The following is a 24,719-nucleotide window of genomic DNA, read 5'->3' on the forward strand; positions in this document are numbered from 1 at the left end:
GGGCTATTCATGATTTGTTTTTGTGTCTATTAAAGCCTGGAATAGGGAGAAATTATGTTAATATTAAGTGACAATCAGGGGTTGCAATTTTCTCATCATGATACAGACAATAGCGATTGTTTTCTAAAGGTACAAAGTCTAGAAATCATTTTTTTCTTAACTGTTAAGGGAAGACGGTCTTGTGGTTACGGCACACGACTTAAACTCTAGATCTGTGTTCTGTTCCCACTGCTCATAGACTTCCTTCGTGACCTGGGAGAAACGACTTAATCTCTCTCTGCCTCAGTGTTCTCATACACAAAGTGGAGATCACAATAGTTGTGGGATTGTTGTGAAGCTTCATTAATTTGCAAAACATTTGAGTTTATTGGATGAAGGGTGCCCTAGAAGAGCTAAGCATAGGCATTATCATAATGTTGCTCATGTACTGTACATTAAGTAGGTGCATACACTTGTAAGTCTTTGAGGGCAGTGACACTCCGTCTTGATGAGCTGGAGAGCTGCTACTTAAAGAACTGAGTTGCAGAGAGCCCTGAAATCATGGTACGGTGTCCCGAGTTGCCTTTCAATGTTGTATTGAGATTATGGGTCTTCACAGCATGAGCTCCTCGTGTACTGATGTAACCTGATTATGAGATTTCCAAGCCATGTCAGGAATTTGCTATCTGCTTTAGTGACTCTTGGTTACTCCTTTTATTTAATAACACGTCTCCTTTGCCTTTCTTCCTCTGTCCTCTTGTCTGCTGAATGGGTGAGGAAGAAGTTTTCTGTCTGTACCACTTTGGCTCGTAAGAGAGGTCCCTGGGTCACCATGGCACAAAGAGACTTTCCCAATGGTCAGCCAGATAAATCATTTTAAGACCCAAGAAGCATGGGATCAAGGTGTTGGGAGTGGACATGCCTGATGGGAGCCACTTCTTACAAAGAGAAGTACAGGACGGAAAAATCAGAGAATTGCTGTTGCTGCTCATTCATTTGCATCCTGAGATTCTAGGTCTCTTAGTAATCTGCTCCTATCTTGTGTTTGCTCATTGTGTAGCATGACATTTCAGGCTCCATTACAGAAACATTTGCTACATTAGTAATGGACCCATCTCTAGCTCCCACTCTCGAAGATATTCAGGTGGAGACACTTCACTGATGGCACAGCATGAGGATATCATTAACTTTGAAAAAATTTCATTTCACCTCAAGTTTTTTTCCCTTGTAATATATTACTCAACAGATTAAATCAGCAAGCTGGTGCTCATGAGAAGAAACTAGTGCAACATCTGTATTTCTTGTAACATCTGCAACACATTTAAAGCGTTCCTAGTTGCTGTGTAAAATGTGGCTATTGCAATTGCTTGCCATAAACTATTTTCAAGTTTAAAAAAGCAACCAAAATAAAACGGTTCTATAAAGACGACATTTCTGGAGCAATCGTTTATATTAGATTCCACATGGCTACTGGTATTCTACATATACCGTAATACAGTATTGCACCAAACATGGACAGCTAGTTCATACCGTCCATGTTACTGGTAGCTATTGCTGTGATGATGGCACTCAGCACTTAGTTTAAAGTTTTTAGAAATGATTCAAAATTGGTTAAGCTTCACAACCCCCTTTCCCTTCCTGGTCAGGAAGGTAATACTGTTGTTCCCACTTTAAAATGGGGGAAACTGAGGCACAGAGAAGGGAAGTAACTTGTCCCAAGCACATTGCCTATAGCATGTAGGAAGAGAATTCTGGAGTGCTTGGCTCCCAACCTCATGCTCGACTGTGATAACTCTCCCAGCAGATCATGTTAACACTTCAGAGGGAAAAGTAGATATTTTGTCTCTCTCTATCATCTACCTCCTAAACCTGGGATCAGCCAGGGATTCCGCTGGGAGGCCGCTGGTTTCTTTGGGTATGTGTGCAAACCCGCCCACATCCCTGCTCCCCCCCCTGCAGCAAGTCTACGCTGGGGAGATCGACCTAAAATACGCAACTTCAGCTACGAGAATAGCATAGCTGAAGTTGACATATCTTAGGTCGAGTTACCTCGCATCCTCAAGGCGCGGGGTCGACTGCCACCACTCTCCTGTCAACTCCACTTCCACCTCTCACCACGGTGGAGTAGAGGAGTCGATGGCAGAGTGATCAGGGATCGATTTATTACGTCTACACTAGACGCGCTAAATCGATCCCCAATAGCTCGAGTGTAGATGTACCCTCAGAGCCCAAATCTACCAACTTGGCTTGTGGGACTTGTGTCGTGACACTAAAAATAACAGGGCAGATGTTCCTGATCTGGCTGGAGTTTCGGCTTTGACACCCAGGGCGGGGCTGGGTCTCAGAGCTCAGGCTCCAGCCCAAGCAAGAACATCTACTCTGTTATTTTTAGTGCCGTGGTGCATGCCTGAATCTGTAGACTCGGGCTCTGCGACTCGCTGCCTGGGTTCATTTTCCTGTCTAGACGTACCCTTTGTAGGATGGATGATCGGATGCCTTCTGCTGGTGTGGAGCAGCTAGGAGCATGGGACAGATGATGCTGTGTTGGCACGGTGATGCGTATAGTATCTTACAAAACAAAGAGTCCCTGCCCTGAAGAGCTTAGTCTAAGGCCTTGTCTAATAGGGGATTTCAGCCATCATTGGCCAGCCACTGCACATCTGCACCATTTGTATAGGCAGACCAAAAGTCTGCATTAAGAGTATTTGTTTTGTATGCAGGCCAAGAGGCCGCAAGCCACAGTTTGCACCCATGCTTGGAATCAGGAATAAGCTCTTCTGTGCAAATCACGGTTTTTCACAGTGTACTTGTATCTATGTGTCTATCCTGCTAAGTTCAGACAGAGAGTAGAGGTGGGAGGTCACAGCACAAGGAGAGGCCAAGGGAATGAGGACAGTTATAGGTTATATTGTAATAGAAAGGTTTGTTGCAGCCGTGTGCCTGTTTTTGTATTTTCAGGACATCATTGGAAATGAGCTCTGTGAATCACTATATCTTTCCGGTACAATATTTTAATATAAATAAAATTACTTTTCTTTGTAGCTCCCACCTACGCACAGAGCATCTATTATTATTAATTGAAAGTTTAGGAGCAGAGAAGATTAAAAAGCATATCCTTCTGCCTGAGTTCTGCTGTTCCCAGCAGTGCTCTGCCTAACTCTCTTGCATAATGTGCTTGAGCAGATAAGACAGATTGTTTTATTCCTTGCTATGAAGTTCGTCCCAGTCAATAATATTGATTAGTGCAGGGTGACTTGACGTAACAAGAATAACACCCTTTTCTTAATTTGAGCCTGTATTTCCTAATTCATGCCTCAATAGTTCATGCTTGGATGAGTTCTTCAATAAGTCAGTTAGTGACAGACCCCACTGGAAAATGCAGAGTCAGACGTTAATGGGAGAAATGAATAATTTTCTTTCTAAGTGGTACTTTTTTTTCTCCTTTTCACATTTAAATTCTGTCATATTTGTGAGGGGTTTTTTTAAGTTAGCTTGAGCATAAACATTTCAGTTTCATTTTTTGAGAATTTTCCTTTCTTTAATTGGAAATAGAATATATTTATGAACTGTGTATCCTTAGCTAGTTCTGTGTGTTCATTGAATCCTCTTCTTAGCACAGAAATGTTCATATGTCTTAATGTGCCCAACTCCTCTGTTAATATTTATACACACATCTGGGGAGCTGAGTTTACTGGTCAAAGTACTCTAAGTAAATCTAAATACCTATGGTTTATGTGGTTAATTCACTCCCCTACCCCACCCACCCATTTTAATGATTTCATAAAGGACATACAATACTGCATACAGGAAGATCTTTGACAAAGATTTTCAACATAGAAATACTGTATAGTGAAGCCTAGAGGTCAAGACTTGGAAGTCCTGAAGTCTACTCTGGGCCCTGCCCTTGACTCAGAATCACTTAACTTCTCTGTATCTCAGCCCTGGTCTAAATTACAAACTTTTAGTCAGTCTAACTATGTTGGAACATCCATACCCCTGAGTGACACTGTTAGAGCCACCTAACTCTTGGTGTAGACAATGCTATGTTGATGAGAAAGCTGCTCCTGCCTCTCGGAGATGTGGAGCACCTGTGCTGACGGGAGAAGCTCTCTGTGACTTCACTAAGCACTGTAGCACTGTAAGTGTAGACAAGCCCTCTGTTTCCTTATGTATTTAATTGGAATTTTAACATTTATCTACCTAATAGGGGGCAGGGTGAGGATCTCTTTGAATCAATATCAGGGCTGAGAATTGTTCTATATCAGTGTCCTCGACAACTGATCTGTGGACCAGCGCCAGTCCCTGAGACCTCCCTGATGCAGTTTAGGAAGGCAACAAGCTGGTCCCTGGTATCAAAAAGGTTGAGAAACACTGTTCTATATATAGGGTGACTAGACAACAAGTGTGAAAAATTGGGACGGGGTTGGTGGGTTGGTAATAGCCTATTTTAGAAAAAGACCCAAAAATCGGGACTGTCCCTATAAAATCGGGACATTTGCTCACCCTATCTATATAACAGTACTGAACTGGAGGGACCACTTCTAGGGTGCAAAGGGAGTTGGCATCTGTCACCTGATTGGTCCCTGATCTCTGTACTAAGATTGTTAACATAATGACCAAATAGATTTAGCGGTGGTAGAGCGTTTGTGTGACTTGGCTGCTAGGCAAAGGACTGAGGCAGGTAAACTTCACTCTGAAAAGAAACTGGGAGTCATTTATTCATTGGTTCTCACCTCCCCCACCCCCTTCCTCATTGATTCAGTCTTCCTCCCATGTCAGGGGAGATAGACATAAAGATCAAAGAGCATAGTACTCTCCTGCCACTGGTTTGATTTCGGGTAGTATTGTAGATGGGAAAGAGACTATCAAAATAATGTGACTAGGCTCTTTATTTGTTTTTAATTAATGGAAGATTCATGTGTACTATGTGCCATTACAAGAACACCACCAAAATAGCCTTACAAACATAACCCAACTGACTGAGATTGCTTAGGGCTGGATTCAGACCAGGTTCTTAGAGCCTAACACTTGGAAGTAAAAAAGGGGAGAAGGTTGTGTTTAAGACTCCATTATCAACCACAAAGTGAGCAGTTCTGAGTGACAGGGGAAAACGGCCACGATGATAGGGTAATATAGTATATTGAATGATCAAAGATTCCACAGTCAGAATTTTTTGTTGTTCACATCTGAGGCAGAATAGACTCCAGCTTGCTCTCCCATTGTTTTGTTTAGGGTTAACAGGAGTACAGTCTTGCAGCTGTCAAGAGATATGACACACAATGAATGGCTCTGTCGAGTAAGAAAATGCCAGTTTTACAGTTATTTTCTGTCTATATCTGTGCTTAAAGCCAATTGATAGTGGGATTTATCTGTGGCAGTAACTTTGGTACAGATGTAATGACACAAGACTGGTGTTTCATTTCTGATTTTAAGACCTTTAGTCCAGTTTTCAGCTCTGTAAATCACACTAAGTATGTGTATACTGTACCTTCCAAGAGATGGCCCTTTGATTAACTGATGCAAGTGAATGTGCCAGATCAGATCTGTTTATTTCTGCTGTATCTGCAAAACACTGGGTTTGCATGTACTGTACCTGGGATCTTGGCAGAGAAGTCACAAGAGTCAAACAATGTGGGAAATTGTTTGACTCTTAAAAGACTTTACCTAAGAGAGCTAAAAAATCAATGGACCTACACAAACAAAATAAAATAAAAAGGAACAATAGTTATGATATCATAAGATACACAATATAAAAACCAAGCTAGCTCCTAAGAAAACAAACAGCAGCAATAATATTTTGCACTTTTATAGAGCCTTTCATGCTAGGATCAAAAGCGCTTTCCAGATGTTATAGTTAAGTTTCCAAATATCTCTTAAAAGTAGGTGGTGTTATCTCTGTTTACCAGAGCCTGGCTGTTAGCTCAAGCAATATAGACACTCATTCTTTTGAGAGAGGATGGTTCAGTGGTTAGGGCACTAACCTGGGACTTGGGAGACCCAGGTTTTATTAGCTGCTTTTCCACAGACTTCCTGTGTGACCTTGGGCAAGTGACTTTAACTCGATTCCTCATTAATAAATGGGAGTAATACTTCTAGGAGTGTTGTGAGGATAAAATCCATTAATAATATCTGAGCATTTCAGAACTATGATAACAGGGGCCATGTAAGTATCTAAGAAAGATAGGTGGGTAAACTGAGGCACGGGGCAGTTGATGGTTTGCCTAAGGAGAGACAGCAATTCAGATGCAACAGTGGGAATAGAAACTAAGTCTGATGTCTAATTCTGTGCTCAGTCCTCTAGGCCAACTCTCAGCTCAGACTGTTGCTAACAACCAGGAAGGAATATAGTCTCTTATGTTTACTAATGGTGATGTGATCCTTGTCTTTATTTTGTCTTTCAGTCAGAAATTACACATTGGAAGCCCAGTTTATCCTAATAGAATGGAAGAATTGAAATACGTTCATTTAATTACAGACCTTTCATGATGCATGTTGAGGGAGGGGAGGAGCCTGAAATGATTTTAAGAATCTAATGAATTTTAGAAAGGGTACATTCAGATCTTGTGAGAAAACTCTCCTTGTGTGTTTTTGTTTTCAAGGAGGTCCTGATGATAATTTAATTGAAGGTGGTGGATCAAAATTTGTCTGCAAACCAGGTGCAAGAAATATTACTGTCATCTTCCATCCATTACTCAGGTAAGGTTTCATATATGTATCTATAAATACAAATAAATAATTGGAGCAAGTGGAAATAATGTGCTTTCCTGAATTGTGTTTGTCTTGGAGAGGGTTGGGGGTTGTTTTGTTTTGTAGAGAAGAGTGGTGGTGTGTTTGTTTCTGAGATGAAATACCATAGCAGTGATGATGTATTGATGCTCTTGCTGTAAAGTTATTCTCCTAGATAAGTTCATGGATGATAGGTCCATCAATGGCTATTAGCCAGGATGGGCAGGGATGGTGTCCCCAACCTCTGTTTGCCAGAAGCTGGGGATGGGTGACAGGGGATGGATCACTTGATGATTACCTGCTCTGTTCATTCCCTCTGAAGCACCTGGCATTGGCCACTGTCGGAAGACAGGATACTGAGTTAGATGGACCTCTGGTCTGATCCAGTATGGCCGTTCTTATGTAAAAAATTTCCAGGTAGCTTTACAGCAGATGTGCACTTAACCTCTTAAAGCTCGATAGATCTCCTGCTGGGCTTACTTGCTTGTTTTGACCCCTTTTGCATGAAACAATGTAATTTATTATTGATCAGCGCTGGAAAAACTTTAATCACAGCTTGTGGCAAATTGTTTATGGCAAATTGTTTATCATTCATTGTCCATTATGTTGAATAAAAGTCAGAGGAATATTTTCCTGCACTGCAAGGTAAGTTAATTTCTCAATTAAACAGGTACAACTTACGGACTGCAAATTAAGTCCCTGGTCTAGGGTGCAGCATCAATTATTAAAATACATTATAAATTCTCAGCTGAAAGCTCATCAAGGACTGTTGGAAGTTCTAAAATATCTGAGCTGAGTTAGTTAGAAATAGGAGGCTTATTGCAGCGCTGTTCAGTTTTAATCTCACCCTTTCCACCTTGTGATTTAGTGATTAATTTTCTTTTTATCGTCAGTGCAGAATAATACGAGGTTTCTTTTCCTGTGCAATAGCCTACAAACTTGTCTTGCATCTCTAGTTTTTCACCTGGGATTCCCCCTTCCCTGTTGTGCCTGATTTTCCTCTAGCCAGTAGCAGAACAGACCTCGGAATAGCACCATCTCTTAACGTTATTTATATTACTATTAAAAATCACTTATGTTAGTGTGAATTTTTGCAGCACTTTACAAACATTGGGCCTCATCAAGAGAGGAACTGAAACCCCCCAATTGCCATCGAAGTTTGAGTGCTGTGGGCATTTATTATTTCTCAGGATCAGAGTTATGGAGTAAAGCATGTTCCTTGCCCTGGGGGCTAACACGCCAATATTTGTTTTCAATCTGTGTTCCTACCTCTAGAGTGGTGGCTGTGTTTAGGGATCAGAGCTGGGAGTCAACTCCAGAGTTCTGTTCTCCTCTTTGCAGAGGACTTACTAACTGCTTTTAGGCAACTTACATAATGTTTCTGTACCTCGATTTCTTCAGCCATAAAATGGAGATAAAGTAATATATCTTTGACAGGGTCACTGGCCTTGTGAATAACAAGGAAGCTATAGATGTGATATATCTTTATTTTAGTAAGGCATTTGGCACAATCATACATGACAGTCTCATAAACAAATAGGAATTGTGGTCTAGATGAAATTACAATACGGTGGGTGTGCAACTGGTTGAAAGACCATACACAACCAGTTATCAATAGTTTGCTGTCAGACTGGAAGGACATGTCTTCAGGGGTCAGTTCTGGGTCTGGCACTAGTCAGTATTTTCACTAATGACTTGGATAATGGAGTGGAGAATATGCCTATAAAATTTGCGGGTGACACCAAGCTGGGAGGATTTGCAGACACTTTTGAGGACAGGATTAGAATTCAAAATGACTGAAAAATTGGAGAATTGTTCTGAAATCAACAAAATGAAATTCAGTAAAGACAAGTGCAAAGTACAGCACTTATGAAGAAAAAAGCAAGCGTGTAACTACAAAACGGGGACTAACTGGCTAGGAGGTAGTACTGCTAAACAGGATCTGGGCTTATAGTGGACCACAAATTGAATATGAGTCAGCTGTGTAATACAGTTGTAAAAAAGCCTGGTATCATTCTGGAGTGTATTAACAGAACTGCTGTGTGTAAGACAAAGGAGGTAATTGTCCTGCTCTGCTCTGCGCTGGTGAGGTCTAGGATAGAGTACTGTGTCCAGTTCTGGGACCACTTTGCGAAAGATCCGTGGACATATTGGAGAGAGTCCAGAGAAGAGCTACGGAAACGATAAAAGGTTTAGAAAACCTGACCTATGAGCAAAGATTAAAAATATGTTTAGTCTTGAGAAAAGAAGAGTGAGGTGGGGACCTGATTAGTCTTCAGATATGTTAAGAGCTGTTATAGAAGACAGTGATCAAATATTTTTCATGTCCACTAAAGGTAGGGCAAGAAGTAATGGGCTTAATCTGCAGCAAGGGTGATTTAGATTAGGTATTGGGGAAAACTTTCTAACCATAAGGATAGTTAAGCTCTGGAACAGGCTTCCAAGGGAGGTTGTGGAATCCCCCATCATTGGAGGCTTTTAAAAAGAGGTTAGACAAACACCTGACTGGGAAGGACTCAATATACTTGGTCCTGCTTCAGTGTAAGGGACTGGGCTTGATGACCTCTCATGGTCCCTTCCAGCCCTACATTTCTATGATTCTATAATAGCCTATCTTTACAAGTCTTAAATAATAAATCCCTATATGTGGCAAGGTTATATTAATTAAAATTTGTTGTGTGCTTTGAAATCTTTGGATGAAAGGGCTACATATATTCAAATTATTACTGTGTGATACTGTATGAGTCAATAGCAATAAATGAATTGGATTATTTTTGTTAACACCATTTTGTTTCTCCATGTCTCCTTTACATCTAAGAAACACTGATTGCTAACTTGTATGCTGTACTTTTTTTCTTCTTCATTTGACAAGGAGCTTTTGCTCTGCATTTAAAATCCTCATTTAATGAATTTACTGGCAATTAACTAATGTGTAAATAGCTTCAGAAAGCATGTTACATAAAGTCATCAACCACTTTATTATGACGGAGAAAGATAACTATTATTGTAATGTGCTACCCAAAGTGACCGCTTTACTATGGCATGTGGTTCTGGCTGTTCATCTTTAGTGACTCTGTTGGCTTGTCACAGATAATCAGATATTACTTTATTGCTGACACGCTTTACAAGTGTGTGAGGTATAATGAAAACTTCTTTCCCCGTTTTCTCTCTCCTCTCACTCCCACCCTCCCATCCCCCGCCCCAGTCAACACAGATGATGCATTTTGAATAGCAATTTTCATGACACCCTCTGGTTTCGTTACCAGCTTGATGGGTAGGCAGTGGAAATAATTTGTGTCATAAACGCCGTTACAACAAGATTTAAGATTGAAAGATCTTGGAGTACAATATGCTTGTCACACAGTGAGAAAGATGGCATTTGCAACATCTTAACTTACTTTTGTGGAGTAGCACATCAATAACTGTGTGAAGAGAAAAAAAATGGCTTTGTGGCACAAATTATCATTTTACTTACCCCACAGTGAGGTGAGCCTCAGGAGGGGAGAGTTGTTAGTAATGTGATTTGTTTAGCATAATGCCACTAACCATATCCATCAAGAGAATAAATAGGTGTGTAGAAGACCTGGCTGTTTGGTTGTAATTAACAAGAATTTCTTCTGCTATGCACAGTGAAAGCCTTCTTGCTGCAACTGCAAATTAGAGCTGCCATGATATGAAGAGAGCTGGTTCCCAGCAGTTTGTGGGATGAGGGTACGACTGATTTTTTAACTAAACAACAGTACTACAAAAACTCACTAGAAATAAGGCAAAATAGCAGGAGCCAAACACATTCCTGACAAAGTCCTGGTTTACCAGATAACCCAGGCAGTAATTTGGCCACTGACCTTAAAACCAACCAGCCTTACAACATCATTTTTGGATGAAAAGAGCAGAATTTGATGGGCTTTTGTAAATAATGTTGACATTTGGGAGAACTCACAGCACAAAGTCTTGCAATTAGTGTTTGTTTGCCAGACCTTTGACAACATTGTATCTTATACATTCTTGTATTAAGGGCCTAGCTATTACGGAGAGAATTCCTTTAGAGTGGCTTACATGCAAATCTACCCCACGCTGGGCTGACTGTCTGCGTGGCCTGTTCTGACACACATTAACAGTTCATTAATACCCTTTTGTCTAGTCCAGTTTCCAGAACACTAGATAAAAGTGCATTAATGAGCTGTTAATGTGCATCAGTGGGATCCACATGGACAGTTAGTGTGCAGCAGGGTAATTTGGGGTGAATTCACACCTTAGCTTGCTGCAAACTAATATTTTCCATTTTTTATCTAGTTAAATTTTTGTACTAACAGGAAAATTTTAAAAATACCTCAGGGTACGTCTTCACTACCCACCGGATCGGCGGGTAGCAATCGATTTCTCTGAGTTCGATATATCGCGTCTCATCTAGACGCGATATATCGAACCCCGAACGCGCTCCCGTCGACTCCGAAACTCCACCGGAGCGAGTGGCGGTAGCAGAGTCGACGGGGGAGCCATGGACGTCGATCCCGCGCCGTGAGGACGGGTAAGTAATTCGAGCTAAGGTACTTCAACTTCAGCTACGCTATTCACGTAGCTGAAGTTGCGTACCTTAGATCGACCCCCCCCCCCTCCAGTGTAGACCAGGCCTCAGATACTAGCTGCTGTTTATTCAGACTCTTAATGACTGGAAGCACTGAGCTACTCAGGATCATTGAAATGCCAGTGAATGTTCCAATGATATTACGTTTTGCTAGCCAAGTGTGCTGTCACTTAATGTCCTGCTGTGTTGAATCTTGTGTGGAGTGTTCTAAACCAGAACCCTCCAGCTTTCCTGGTCCTGAGTTTGAATTAATCTCTCATTTTGTGTTTCTACTCTGAAAAGCAGCTAAATGATAGCCCGGGGCTCCACGTTTTCTGTGTCTCTGTGATTTCCCAATAAAATATGCTCAGATTGTTTTTTCTGACTTACATCTTAGGTTCTGAAAATCAAATTGAGATCTGTCCTCCTTGCACACTAGGATCAAACCTTGATCCAAAGCCCACTGAAGATCGTGGAAGTCTTTCTGTAGATGTCACTGGGCTTTGGATTATCCCGGTTCTATCTGTGCAACGCTATTGTCTTGACTGGGTTTGCCCAGGTGGAAGTGACTGGAACTTAATAAAGAGACAAGGTGGGTGAGGTAAAATCTTTAATTGGACCAACTGGTGTTGGTGAAAGAGACAAGCTTTGAGCTACACAGAGCTCTTTTTCAGATCTGGGCTGTCTCTTTCACCAACACCAGTTGGTCCAATAAAAGATATTACCCAAAATATTATTAAAAGATATTACCTTATCCACCTTGTGTTTCTCATATCCTGGGACCAACATTGCTACAACAAGATTGGAACTTAATAATCAATTCTATTGATGATTCACAAGGAGCAATACAATGACGTTTACCTTTCCATAACTGTACTGGCTCTGCAGAACTACAAAGAGTTAAGAGCAGTAAACACTTGCTTTAATCAGTGAAGTCAGCAGAAATGATTGTGAATGTGCACAGAGAGCAAATCTGTTGAGTGAGATGCTTTTTTTTATGTAGCCATTTGTCAGAATAAAACCACCCTTTAAAAATGCACTTCTTGTTTTTTATTTTGCTTCTGAACTCTTATATACTGTTACTCCAGACACAACACTTATGATTTCAAAATGTCAAAGAGGACAAATATGTGAACTGTTTTCAAAGCGTGCCTGCCTTAGAATGCATGTGGTGTAGCAAGCCAGAAATGGGAAGGGAAATGTTATGCAGGTCTGGGATATGGGTCCTAATTTCCACTAGGACAAATAAGATGCACCAAACCCCCTAGATTAATTACCAGCCCTTAATGATATACCGCCCCACATGTAATAAATGAACAATGGATTTTCAGAAGGCAAGTGGGTATTCAAAAAGAGATGATTCCTGGGAATAGATTTTTACTAGCAGGTTTTGAACATATGAAAACTAATTGCACTTACAAATTGAAAGGGAATACACATCTGATTTCCCTTAATTACATATTGTGGGAGGTGTTGAAGTATAAAAGTTAACACAATGAGAGTCCAGTTTCTTTCTTCATCCTCCACTGATAACCAGCATCTGCTTGCATTGTTAATGTGACGGGCAGAAGGTGTTATTGGTGAGTGGACTAACCTCTCTCATTGGCGGAAGACAATGTGGCGGATGAAATCCGAAGTCCTGTGCATTGTGGAATCTTAACAGCCTGAGTGACAAGTCTGTTCTAACATTTGTTTGGTGTTCTTTTTTTTGTTTGTTTGTTTCAGCTGGCACATGGCTCTTCAGGGTAATAATCATTTTACATATGCTTTATAGAGTATGTTTATTACCAGACAATTGAAGAACAGATGTCTGCAGTCTTGAGGCTGTGTGTGTGGAGGGGGGGCGTGGACGAGAAGGTGCTGGAGACATGGGGATGATAACATTTCAAATTGTGAAAAAGCCTGTTGATCCTAATGCAGTTGAACACTGTTTGGATATTAGGTGTCAGGGCCTCAAGGGGGTATCTCTTTATTAATATCAGCCACACTTCATTAGGATCAGACAGCAATTAAAAGGGTTGCAGGATGGCACAGACAGCAAAATGCTGCTCATCAGCCTGAAAGAAGCAGTTGTGTCTTAGCAAGTTTGTATCCATGTCAGGAAATGGAATGAGAAAACTAAACTGTCTTGGCACCCCAGTTTACCTGTCTGTCTGATGGGCAGTCTCTGTCAGATAAGTAGGCAGCTGCTTGAAAGGAGAAAAAATGCAATGTAATATCACTGATCTTCTAATCACTGCATCCAGTTGCAGAGTGAGTAGTTAGAGAGTTTGCCTCACATAAAGAAAAGGGAATAACAAACAGAAGCTGCCATTTTGACAATCTGGTCATATAGTTTGAGACACAGGAAACACAGCACAACATTTAAATACATGAATGACAGGACACCTGTCAGTTGCTGGAAGGTACGTTTTTGTATTGCTTTGAATTTGGTAGGGGTGAGGTTAATTTAACAAATTAAACTAACCCCCATAATTCTAAAATAGCAGTGTTTGTCTTACAGCAGCTTTGAAAGTTCCTGTCTCTTTCATACGTTCCATTGCTGAAACAGTGAGAAAAGGGGTGTGTGTGTGAGAGAGAGAGAGAGAGAGAGAGAGAACATGTATATAACATACTGACAGCATGTGCTTTGTCCCCCTCTAGGGGCTGGTTCTAGAGGATAATAGTTTACTCTGCTGCCTGTTGGAGTTACTCGGTCAGCCAAGTGTGATCCGTCTGTGCTAAAGTGCTGAAGTTTTGGATTCAAATCCCATTGACAATCCCCGAGGGGGTTTGTTACATATACGGAAATACTATGAATGATATATATGTAAATATAAACATGTATATTTGCTTAGTAACTATCGCCTGGCAGCATTAGAAACAACCATTGCAAGCTTTAATTTTTGGTAGGTGTTTTATAAAATTAAGGTCATTGTTACTTCCGTTAAAATATAGCAATTACTGAACACTTGGACGACTTTGAAAATCGCACCTTAAGGGGTTTGGACACTATATTTCCTAGGCAGCTTTGAAAATGTCAGCTGCAAATACAGTCTGGGTGTGATTCTAAATGTACAGTATGCCTGTAAATAATTCAAATGAAAGAATCCAGTTACACAATTACACAACCTAGAGGTACTTTACTGGTTACACTTTACATAAAAATAATATTTAGGAAGCTTTAATAGTTAATGTTTTATAAAAACTGTTTTTCAATAAATGATAAATGATGCTATAAAATGCTGTAGAGAAGTACTATAAAATTACTTGGGTATTTCATATTATTTACATTCCTATTATATGAAACATAGAAATGGGAAAATGAACATGTTGGTGTATGTGTGTGTGGTATGTGTTAATATATATGCATAATTAATTTATATTAAATATATATAACTGTCTTTACACCATATTAAAATAATCTTGAAATAAGTTGCTAGGAAAAATATATTTCCATTAATAATTTAACTGTTAATGTGATTATTAACTTAAATGCACAATGTCAAATAATTTTAGGCCCAAAATTATGGTTTTACTAAATATAATATGAATACAAATGTTTTAATCTTTTAAAAATTAATAATTTTTTAAAAATCCTCTGGATATTTGGCGAATCAACCAAAGTGGTGGTATGCTAGTGCAGGGGAATCAGAAAATGAAAATTACTCTAACTCAAAATGAAACGGACCATTCTTAATTCACGGATCAAGTGAACAACATTCAGAAAACAACCAAGTAGCTTACACGAAGAAGAGAAAATAGATTTAAAAAACTCAAACTTAATAATCTAAGAGGTTATTAGTTACACATATAAGGAATTATTAAAAATGTGTCCACAAAAACACACCAAACCATTAGAGACCTGATTTAAAATATAACCATTTATCTTTTGTGAACACGAACTTTTAATTTTGTATCAAGGCATATTGCTTATAGCCATTCTATATCTTCAGAGCACTGTACAAATATTTAGCTAGTTATTCTTAACACCACTAGTACAAGGTAGGTATTGTCCAAACTTCACAGATAGGAACCTGAGGGAGACTGGAAATTACCCAAGCCTCATGGTTAATCAGTGATGGATGGGATTTAGAACTCCAGAGATTTGGACTCCTGATTCCAATAATAACAATGATGTTTAATGCCCACATCTTTATTTTGGAATCATTAATATTTGTTCTAGAATATGGTGAATGTTTTATTCAACTTTTCTTAGACTAGGTGTTTACTTCAATTGACCTCCGGATTTCAGGCAACAAAATCTTAAGTGAGCAAGTTGATATCCATCTAGTGAATCTTTCTTCCTGTGGTTTAATGAGTATATAGAAGACATTTAGTTGAGGTGTCCCTTGCTGTTGACATTTAGTTCTTTATTCTGGTGACAGCAGGAATGAATGCTTCTTGCAGGCACATCCTAACTCCCTTTCTTTTGACAGGCTCTCATAAAATCTGTGTAGCTGAATTACAAAGACACATTTCAAAAAGCTTGTTGTTGTGACATTGCTAAGAAGAGGGTTAGTTCTGATTCAGGTCATTGCAAAAATGGTGTGTGTGTGTGTGGGGGGGAGATTATTAACTTCTGCCATTTTTTAATGCTTTATACGAGCTGACAATCTTGCTTTGTGTGTCTGATTAAAGATGACAGTTTATAAAAACCTTAAGGTAAAGCTGTTCATTTCCTCTGACAGCAAATAAAGTGCCCCCACCTCCCACACAAACACACTCACACACCAAAAAGCTCCTAATATTTGATACATTCATCTTATATTGTCTTTCAGAGAAGGTGCTACATCAGATCTGTCAAGTTTTGGGCTTGCAAACATGCTTCGTCCATACTGCAAATCAGACAGCCTGTCATAAATTTCACATCTCTCCAGCTCCTCCTACCCCCAGAACACAATCAATGGAATCCTAAACAACGTAAACGTTTTGACACACATGGTTACTTTTGCAGAATGGCGGAGAGTCCTGTTCGCAATTTTCAATCCTGCCTGTTGCGAATATCTTTTAGAAGTGTACAAAACCATTTTTACATGTTACTCCTACAGATTTTTTGTTAATTAATACTTAGCAATTAGTGCTTACTTTCATCTTCAAAGCTCTCTACAGACACCAGCAAATCTTCACAGCAGCCTTGTTACGAAGGTAACTGAAATGTGCACATGAGGAAACTGAGGCCTAGTATTTGAGACTTGCCCACGGCCACAGTGGGGAAAACATACCTAGAACTCTGCAGTCCCTGGCTTCCAGTTCTGTGATCAGACACTGGGCCTTACTCTCTTGCGTCCCGTGAGCTTGCTGTCCCCCAGCAGCAAACCAGCTAGAGTCTTTGAAAGAAAACTCTAATTGCACAGGTTTCAGAGTAGCAGCCGTGTTAGTCTGTATCTGCAAAAAGAACAGGAGTACTTGTGGCACCTAGAGACTAACAAATTTATTTGACCATAAGCTTTTGTGGGCTACAGCCCACTTCATCGGATGCATAGAATGGAACATATAGTAAGAAGATAGCTATATACATAGAACATGAAAAGGTGGAAGTTGTCATACCAACTCTAAGAGGCTAAGTAATTAAGAAGCAGGAATAAAAAAAAACCTTTTGTAGTGATAATCAAGATGGCCCATTCTAGACAGTTGACAAGAAGGTGTGAGGATACTTGCTGTATGTTCCATTCTGTGCATCTGATGAAGTGGGCTGTAGCCCATGAAAGCTGATGCTCAAATAAATTTGTTAGTCTGTAAGGTGCCACAAATACTCCTGCTCTAATTACACACTTTCCATCCATAAGGAATTCTCCCAGTGCCTCTTTCTTGAAGAGGTTTTGATGTTTCTGTGACTCCTTGGTTTTTCAATATTCTTTCTATGCAGAGCCTCACACATTTTCTTCCTCTTTTCACAAGGGCAAACCCACTAAAATGAGTTCTGCCAATGTGAGCATATTGTCAACAGATTCATGTGACTTTACATAAAACAGACATCTGTGGCAAGGAAAAGCCATTACTATTAACTACACCACTCCATGCTTGGAGCCGGTTACAGTGGCCACTGGGTGCATTACAAATGCCTAATCTAGCTGGATAAATGTGAGAGTTCCACTTTCATAACAGAACAGGATGTTGCCCAACATAGTTTCAAAAGGAACCTGAACCTTCACTTACCAAGTCAGATCAGCTGTATGTTGTAATCACCTATTGTCACCCTTACTGGCAATCTCAGTAAGTTAGGTTAGAGATGTTTGAGGTATTTGGAGACTAAACTTCCCTCTTCTATCTCCAGAGGATCATGTCTCCAAGTCAGGGCTGAGACGAATTCATGCAGGTTGGTGTAGTAGAAATATGCCTCCAGAATTGTACTTGTATTTTGCCTTTTTATTCATTGCATGTAAACGTGACATTTGGAATATTTTTTGCAGTAGTCTTTATGCTATTAGCCAGGAAACTCAAGCTGTTTTTCCCTATTAGTAGTGCAAACACTAGTGAAATGGATGTTCATGTGCCTTCTGAATACTGATTATTTTTATCTTAAAGCATGTACATGTACAGGGCATAAACAACTCTATCCATCACTGTCCTCCTGTTATCTATGGAATGTTTCAGTATAGTGTGTTCTAGTGCTATGTTTATGCTAGGTGAATATATGTTTATACAGCATCAGCCCTTTATGTTAGCAAGGTCTTGACCATTACTTTAGTTCAGGCCTCAGGCCTCATACTGGGCCTTTATCAGGGCCTGCACTTACTACAATCTGCAGATCTGACAGTGAATAAAGTTTTGTTGACACACCATATAAGATGGTGGAAAGAGGTTATGGAGGAAAATCAGAGATTCATTGAGTTCAATTCAAGAGTTTTGTTAGTATCTTCAAGGTGCTCACTGGTCTGGACCCAGGATACCTAAAAAGTGTCTGATGCTCCAGGATGAGGATCATGGTCATCAGCTTTGCTCTTCAGGCACAATAGAATTGCCCACCACGAACTTACCTGTGCAGGAGACAGCTTTCTCAGAAGCCAGTCCGAGACCATGGAATGAGCTCCCCTTGGTACTAAGACCTGCCTCAATCCTCCCCAACTTCCACTCCAAGGGCAAGGCCTACTTCTTTGTCCTTGACTTCAGTAATAAAGATACAGAGCACAGCAGAAAATAAAATTTAAAAAATGGAACCTCACATAATTTTTCACTTAGGGAGAAAAGAGAGAAGGAGAGAACCACATGTGACAAATTCTAGTCATGTTCCTTTATGCACTTCTGGAAGCTGCTCAAAAAATATGATGAGGAAGGTGTTGTAAGAGCCTGAATAGAGTAGATCCAAGGAAAAAAAATCTATGGTGTGGTAAATTATATTAAATATTAGAATATCCTGAAGCACCTTGCTAGGGAACACATGGTGTCTTCCATAACATTTTTTCAGTTGTTGATTTGGGGGCAGAGAGGGACACAGCCAGAGTCTTAATGAAAGTAAAGGCAGAATATCTTCTGCTATTTGTCCAAATTTGACAAGGAGTAAACAATGAATAGGGATACCACTTGTATTTTCTTCCTACTGTAAACATATAGAGATCGTGGATCTGAATCACCAGAACACAGATTTTCATATATTTGGAGTTGAGTAGTTTACAGGCATTTTTATCCCAAGAAAAGTTTAGGTAATGAAGATGTCAATTCTTAGCTTCAAGTAATTTATGCCAGGGGCTCTGAAACCTCTGCGCTCATTTTAGCTGGATTGTTCTAAATTACTTGCAGAATAGAATAGAACAAAATTCAGAATGTCCATGGTGGGGAAAATTCTAACATTTCAACATTTGATTGCATCCCAAATTGGAACAAAAAGTTGAAAATTTTTACTGAATGGCAATTTAAAAAAAAAAATTCAGAAATATTGAAATGATCAAAATGAGACATTGTTTCATTTGTTTGTTGAATTGACACTAAATGCTTCTTTTCCAGTCATTTCAACAGTAAACTGCGTTTTCCCATTGTGGTATGTTACCTGATGAGAGTTATGTTTTGGAAGCCTGATGCCCCCAGTCACTCTTGTGGACCAGGCTCCCTGGCCAGACTGTTTCCCATGATATAGAGTAACTCCTCACTTAACATCGCCCCGGTTTACTTGTTTTGTTGTTACGTTGCTGATCTATTAGAGAACATGCTTATTTTAAGCTGCACAATGCTCCCTTATAACATTGTTTGGCAGCCACCTGCTTTGCCCACTGCTTGCAGGAAGAGCAGCCCGTTGGAGCTAGCTGGTGGGGGCTTGGCACCAGGGTGGGCTGGCAGCCTCCCTATCAGCTCCCCTAAATTCCCTGTGCTGCTCCTGCCCTCTGCCTTGAAGTTGCTCCCTGGAGCCTCCTGCTTGCTGGGGGAAGAGGGGCGCTAATATCAGGGTGTCCCCCTCCCCCCAATCTTACCCCCCGCTCCTGTACCCAATCTCCACAGAGCAGGGGGGGACACGATAGGGCTCAGGACGGAGGGAGCTTGCTGGCAGCAGTTGCTGTCTCAACTTGCTGATCTACTTAAAAAGGCAGTGTACTTAGAGTAGTGTTAGCGTACTTAAAGGGGCAATGTGCATCTCTCTCTCTCTCTCTCTCTCTCACACACACACACACACGGTGTGTGTCTCTGTCTCACACAAACATGCACCACCCGGCACTTCGGAAAGTGGAGGGAGTGGTGCGCTCCAGTGGCATAGAGTGGGTTCATCATGACGTTCAGTTTCCACAGGGCATGTTTGCAGCCACTGCCATGCGTCTGTTGTGTCTCCTCCCTCCATTCATGCTACCTTGTAGAGTGTGAGGCTAAATTAACAACAAGTTAACCCTTGAGGGCTCAGCCGAGTGCTAGTTCATCATTTAGCAGCAAGGCATTCCCTGGGAAATATCCCACCCTCTTCACCCTCTGACTCCACCACCTCAACAAAGCTTCACAATCATCATTGCTGTGAACAGTATTAAATTGTTTAAAACTTATACTGTGTGTGAGTGTGTGTGTGTGTCTATCTGTCTATCTAGCGATAGATAGATAGTGTGTATATAATATATAAAATGTCTTTTGTCTGGCAAAAAAAAATTCCCTGACCCCCCTCCCCCCATTCACATTAATTCTTATGGGAAAATTGGATTTGCTTAACATTGTTTCGCTTAAAGTAGCATTTTTCAGGAACATAACTACAACATTAAGCGAGGAGTTACTGTACTGAGAGTCATGTGACTCTCACACAGCTTGGTCAGAGAAAAATCCACATTACATTATATGAGATGTGGTCCTCCAGGGAGCTCAGCCCATAAGAAAGAAGGGGGGGCCTGAACTAAACTAGGCAATGTGCTGATAGAGAAATGCTGCTTAATGTTTTATTGAGCTGATTTGAAATGAAACATTCCAGGTCATTTCAACACAACAGAATAATCTGAATTGGGTCGATTTGACCCAAACCAAAATACTTCATTTTGATTTTCCTGATGGAAAATTGAAGACTTTCTGGAAAATCAAGATTTGCCCATGGAACATTCCAGTGTTCTGGAAAATGCATTTTCTGTCTGAAATATTTTCTGACAGAAAATTTCCAACCAGTTGTTGTCTCAGTTGTGTTAAGAAATTTTAGCCATGCTATGGACATCCCCAAGTAGCTATAACTGAATTCTGCAGAAAAGGAATGGTCCTACATTTTGATTAGTTGGGTCCCAAAGTAATAGCATACCAGATAGATTAGTAGTAATTAGGGCTGTCGAGCGATTAAAAAAATTAATCGTGCGATTAATTGTGATGTTAAACAATAATAGAATACCATTTATTTAAATATTTTTGATGTTTTCTACATTTTCCAATATATTGATTTCAATTACAATATAGAATACGAAGTGTACAGTGCTCAATTTATTTTTATTTTTTATTACAAATATTTGCACTGTAAAAACCAAAAGAAATAGTATTTTTCAATTCACCTAATACAAGTACTGTAGTGCAGTCTCTTTATTATGAAAATTGAACTTACAAATGTAGAATTATGTACAAAAAAAACCCTGCATTCAAAAATAAAACAATGTAAAAACTTTAGAGCCTACAAGTCCAATCAGTCCTACTTTTTGTTCAGCCAATCGCTCAGACAAACAAGTTTGTTTAGCTTTGCAGAAGATAATGTTGCCCACTTCTTGTTTACAGTGTCACCTGAAAGTGAGAACAGGTGTTTGCATGGCACTGTTGTAGCTGGCATCGCAAGATATTTACATGCCAGATGCGCTAAAGAGTCATATGTCCTTTGATGCTTCAGCCACTATTCCAGAGGACATACATCCATGCTGATGATGGGTTCTGCTCGATAACGATCCAAAGCAGTGTGGACTGATGCATGTTCATTTTCATCATCAGAGACAGATGCCACCAGCAGAAGGTTTTTTTTCTTTTTTGGTGGCTTGGGTTTTGTAGTTTCTGCATCAGAGTGTTGCTCTTTTAAGACTTCTGAAAGCATGCTCCACACCTCGTCCCTCTCAGATTTTGGAAGGTACTTCAGATTCTTGAATCTTGGGTGGAGTGCTGTAGCTATCTCTAGAAATTTTACATGGGTATCTTTGCATTTTGTCAAATTTGCAGTGAAAGTGTTCTTAAAATGAACAACAGGTGCTGGGTCATCATCCGAGACTGCTACAACATGAAATATATGACAGAATGCAGATAAAACAGCAGGAGACATACAATTCTCCCCCAAGGACTTCAGTCACAAATTTAATTAACGCATTATTTTATTAACGAGCGTTGTCAGTATGGAAACATGTCCTCTGGAACGATGGCCAAAGCATGAAGAGGCATATGAATCTTTAGGCATCAGGCATGTAAATATCTTGCAACACCTGCTACAACAGTGCCATGCAAATGCCTGTGCTCACTTTCAGGTGACATTTTAATTAAGAAATGGGCAGCATTATCTCCCATAAATGTAATCAAACTTGTTTGTCTGAGCGATTGGCTGAACAAGAAGTAGGACTGAGTGGATTTGTAGGCTCTACAGTTTTACACTGTTTTGTTTTTGAGAGCAGTTATGTAACAAATCTACATTTGTAAGTTGCCCTTTCATGATAAAGAAATTGCACTACAGTACTTGTCTGAGGTGAATTAAAAACATACTGTTTCTTTTGTTTATCATTTTTACAGTGCAAATATTTGTAATAAAAATAATATAAAGTGAGCACTGGACAATTTGTATTCTGTGTTGTAATTGAAATCAATATATTTGAAAATGTAGAAAAACATCCAAAAATATTTAATACGTTTTAATTGCTATTCTATTGTTTAACAATGCAATTAATCGCAAGTGATTTTTAATCATGATTACTTTTTTGAGTTAATCACGTGAGTTAATGGCGATTAATTGACAGCCCTACTAGTAATTGCATACTATTACTTAGTATTTCCGTGACTCCTTTCATCTGATGTTTTCAAACCCTTTACAGATATCAATTAATTAAACCTTACAACACCACAGTCTGAGGTTTATTACTCTGTACATGTAAACCCTGATTATCTGACGTATTGGTGGGGCATCTGAAACATTCTGTATGGGTTTTGGGTTCCTGGGACTCATTTAAAATTCAGATAATCTTAATCTGGATAATCTGGATTCAGGTAATTTGTTGAATATTAGATTTAAGGAGACTAACTGACTTGCCCCAGGACACACATGTCAAAGTCAGGCCAGTGATCAGAATCCACATAGTCAGTCCCCTGATCTAACCACTAGACCACAGTACTTCATAGCTTTTAGAGTTCTCTCTCTTGGACAATATAGTTTCCTTTAATTTTGTATTTAGCATACAGGAGCTCTTTCACAAAGGAAGTTTTGTGAATATACTTCATGAGCTCCAGGAAGCTTTTCTCCCCTCCTTCAAATCACTTGTCAAGTCTCATTTTTCTCCACAATCCCTCAATCAATCCCTTCATATCCTATAGGTTATTTAAAAAGTCACATCCTTTTTCCTGCATCTTTGTCAGAAGCGAGAAGGATGGTCCAGTGTTTAGGGTGCTAGCCTGGGAGCTGTCAGTCCTCTGTCCAAGGCTTCCTGTGTGACCTCATGCAAGTCACTTAATCTGCCTTGGGAGAACAATGGGGATAATAGAAGTTCCCTAATTCATACAGGTGTTGTAAGACTCAATACATTAAAGTCTGTGAGGTGCTCAGAAATTTTGGTAATGGGGGCCATAAAGTCTGATAGATAGCATTTGTCCATATTGTAGACTCTTCATGATAGGGACCTGTATTTTTTCTCTCTGTTTATAAAGCTATTTGCAGATGATTTAGTACTGCATAACATACGGTATAACCCCACAGTAACCTGCACATAGATGCTGGATTTTACATTAAAATTATACAATCCTCTGTTTTTTTCCCATCTTGTAAATGTTTTTGAAATGACAACTGGCCGTATGATCCAAAGTGCCATTTGATCAAACTCAAGCTAAATTGCTATCCTGCATTTCAGCTTTTGATCTGTGGCTGGGTTGGTTTAAATAATGTAATTTTTTTGCCTCTAAATGCACCTCTGCTCTTCTTCCCACCCCTTTGCCTGATTTAAATGAATTTTAAAGCGAGGTGGCCTGGTGGGGATATGAAAGGGAAACGGACATCCTTGTTCTGGATTTTGATTCCTTTGAACTTAGTAGTGCTCACAAAATAACAAGTTGAATAGCATTTTCTGCCATTCCTTTTTTAATCCACTGCCGAGAAGCTGGAGCTCTTCTGTAAATTTTTTGTTTGTTGGTTTGTCCAGGGAGGTAGTTGAATGAAATTGATATTTTAGTTGAGTTGTTAGAGCCGGTATCCTGGATATGACTGCAGCAAAATCAAATAGTGTCAAGTATTAGAGTGAAAAAAGCAGCTGGCAGATGTGATTCTTTTTGCCCCCTAATTAACTATCATTTATAGTAAATATCTATTTTTTTCCTTTAATGCAACTGAATTCTTCCATCTTGACCTTTAAAACTAAACTTCAGATGGGACAGAACACTGGAAGAGAAGAAGTCAAAGAGGAAAGTTGTAGGACTTTTTGTAGTAGATGGCTGTGAGGTTTATGTGTTATGTCCAATGGAAAATGCTCCAGTAATTCTGAACTCACTGTTACTTGAATGTTTATAATTTACATTTGGTATTTTGGTAGCAACAGTCATTTGTCTGTCATTTACTTGCTATACTTATAATTCTGATCAGCATTTGTGTGAATGAAATAAAATACAGATGAATTCTGTTTTATCCCCCATCTGTATTAAAACCTTACGAGGCAATTCTTTGAGTGGTTGGTTGGTTGGTTGGGAAAATTATGAGCATTTTCACCATGGATTTTCTTTCCCAATGTGTCAAGTGTTTTCTGTTTGGAAAGGTAGATCATGGTGTGTGGTTTGATGGTCAGAGCAGCCTAGTACAAGGGATCATTCAGCTGGTTGTGTTCCCAGCTCTAAAATGGATTCCCTGTGTGACTCTGGGCAGGTCACT

At 39.7% G+C, this 24,719-nt stretch overlaps 1 protein-coding gene across 10 annotated transcripts in view; it reads left to right on the forward strand.

The window, feature by feature from the left end:
- Positions 1-24,719, forward strand: part of EXOC4 (exocyst complex component 4) — a 584,936-nt gene that overhangs the window by 268,584 nt on the left and 291,633 nt on the right. For 8 of the 10 annotated variants that reach the window (XM_039519699.1, XM_039519700.1, XM_039519701.1 and 5 more), the window contains exon 10: positions 6,579-6,675. In XM_039519699.1, coding sequence (XP_039375633.1) covers positions 6,579-6,675 — 97 coding nt within the window. Of the gene's footprint in view, positions 1-6,380; positions 6,449-6,578; positions 6,676-13,912; positions 14,420-24,719 lie in introns of those variants that run through there. The other 2 variants (XM_039519703.1, XM_039519704.1) reach the window with 2 other exon arrangements.

Source organism: Mauremys reevesii, linkage group 1 (genome assembly GCF_016161935.1).
Source record: "Mauremys reevesii isolate NIE-2019 linkage group 1, ASM1616193v1, whole genome shotgun sequence".
Lineage (NCBI taxonomy): Eukaryota > Metazoa > Chordata > Testudines > Geoemydidae > Mauremys > Mauremys reevesii.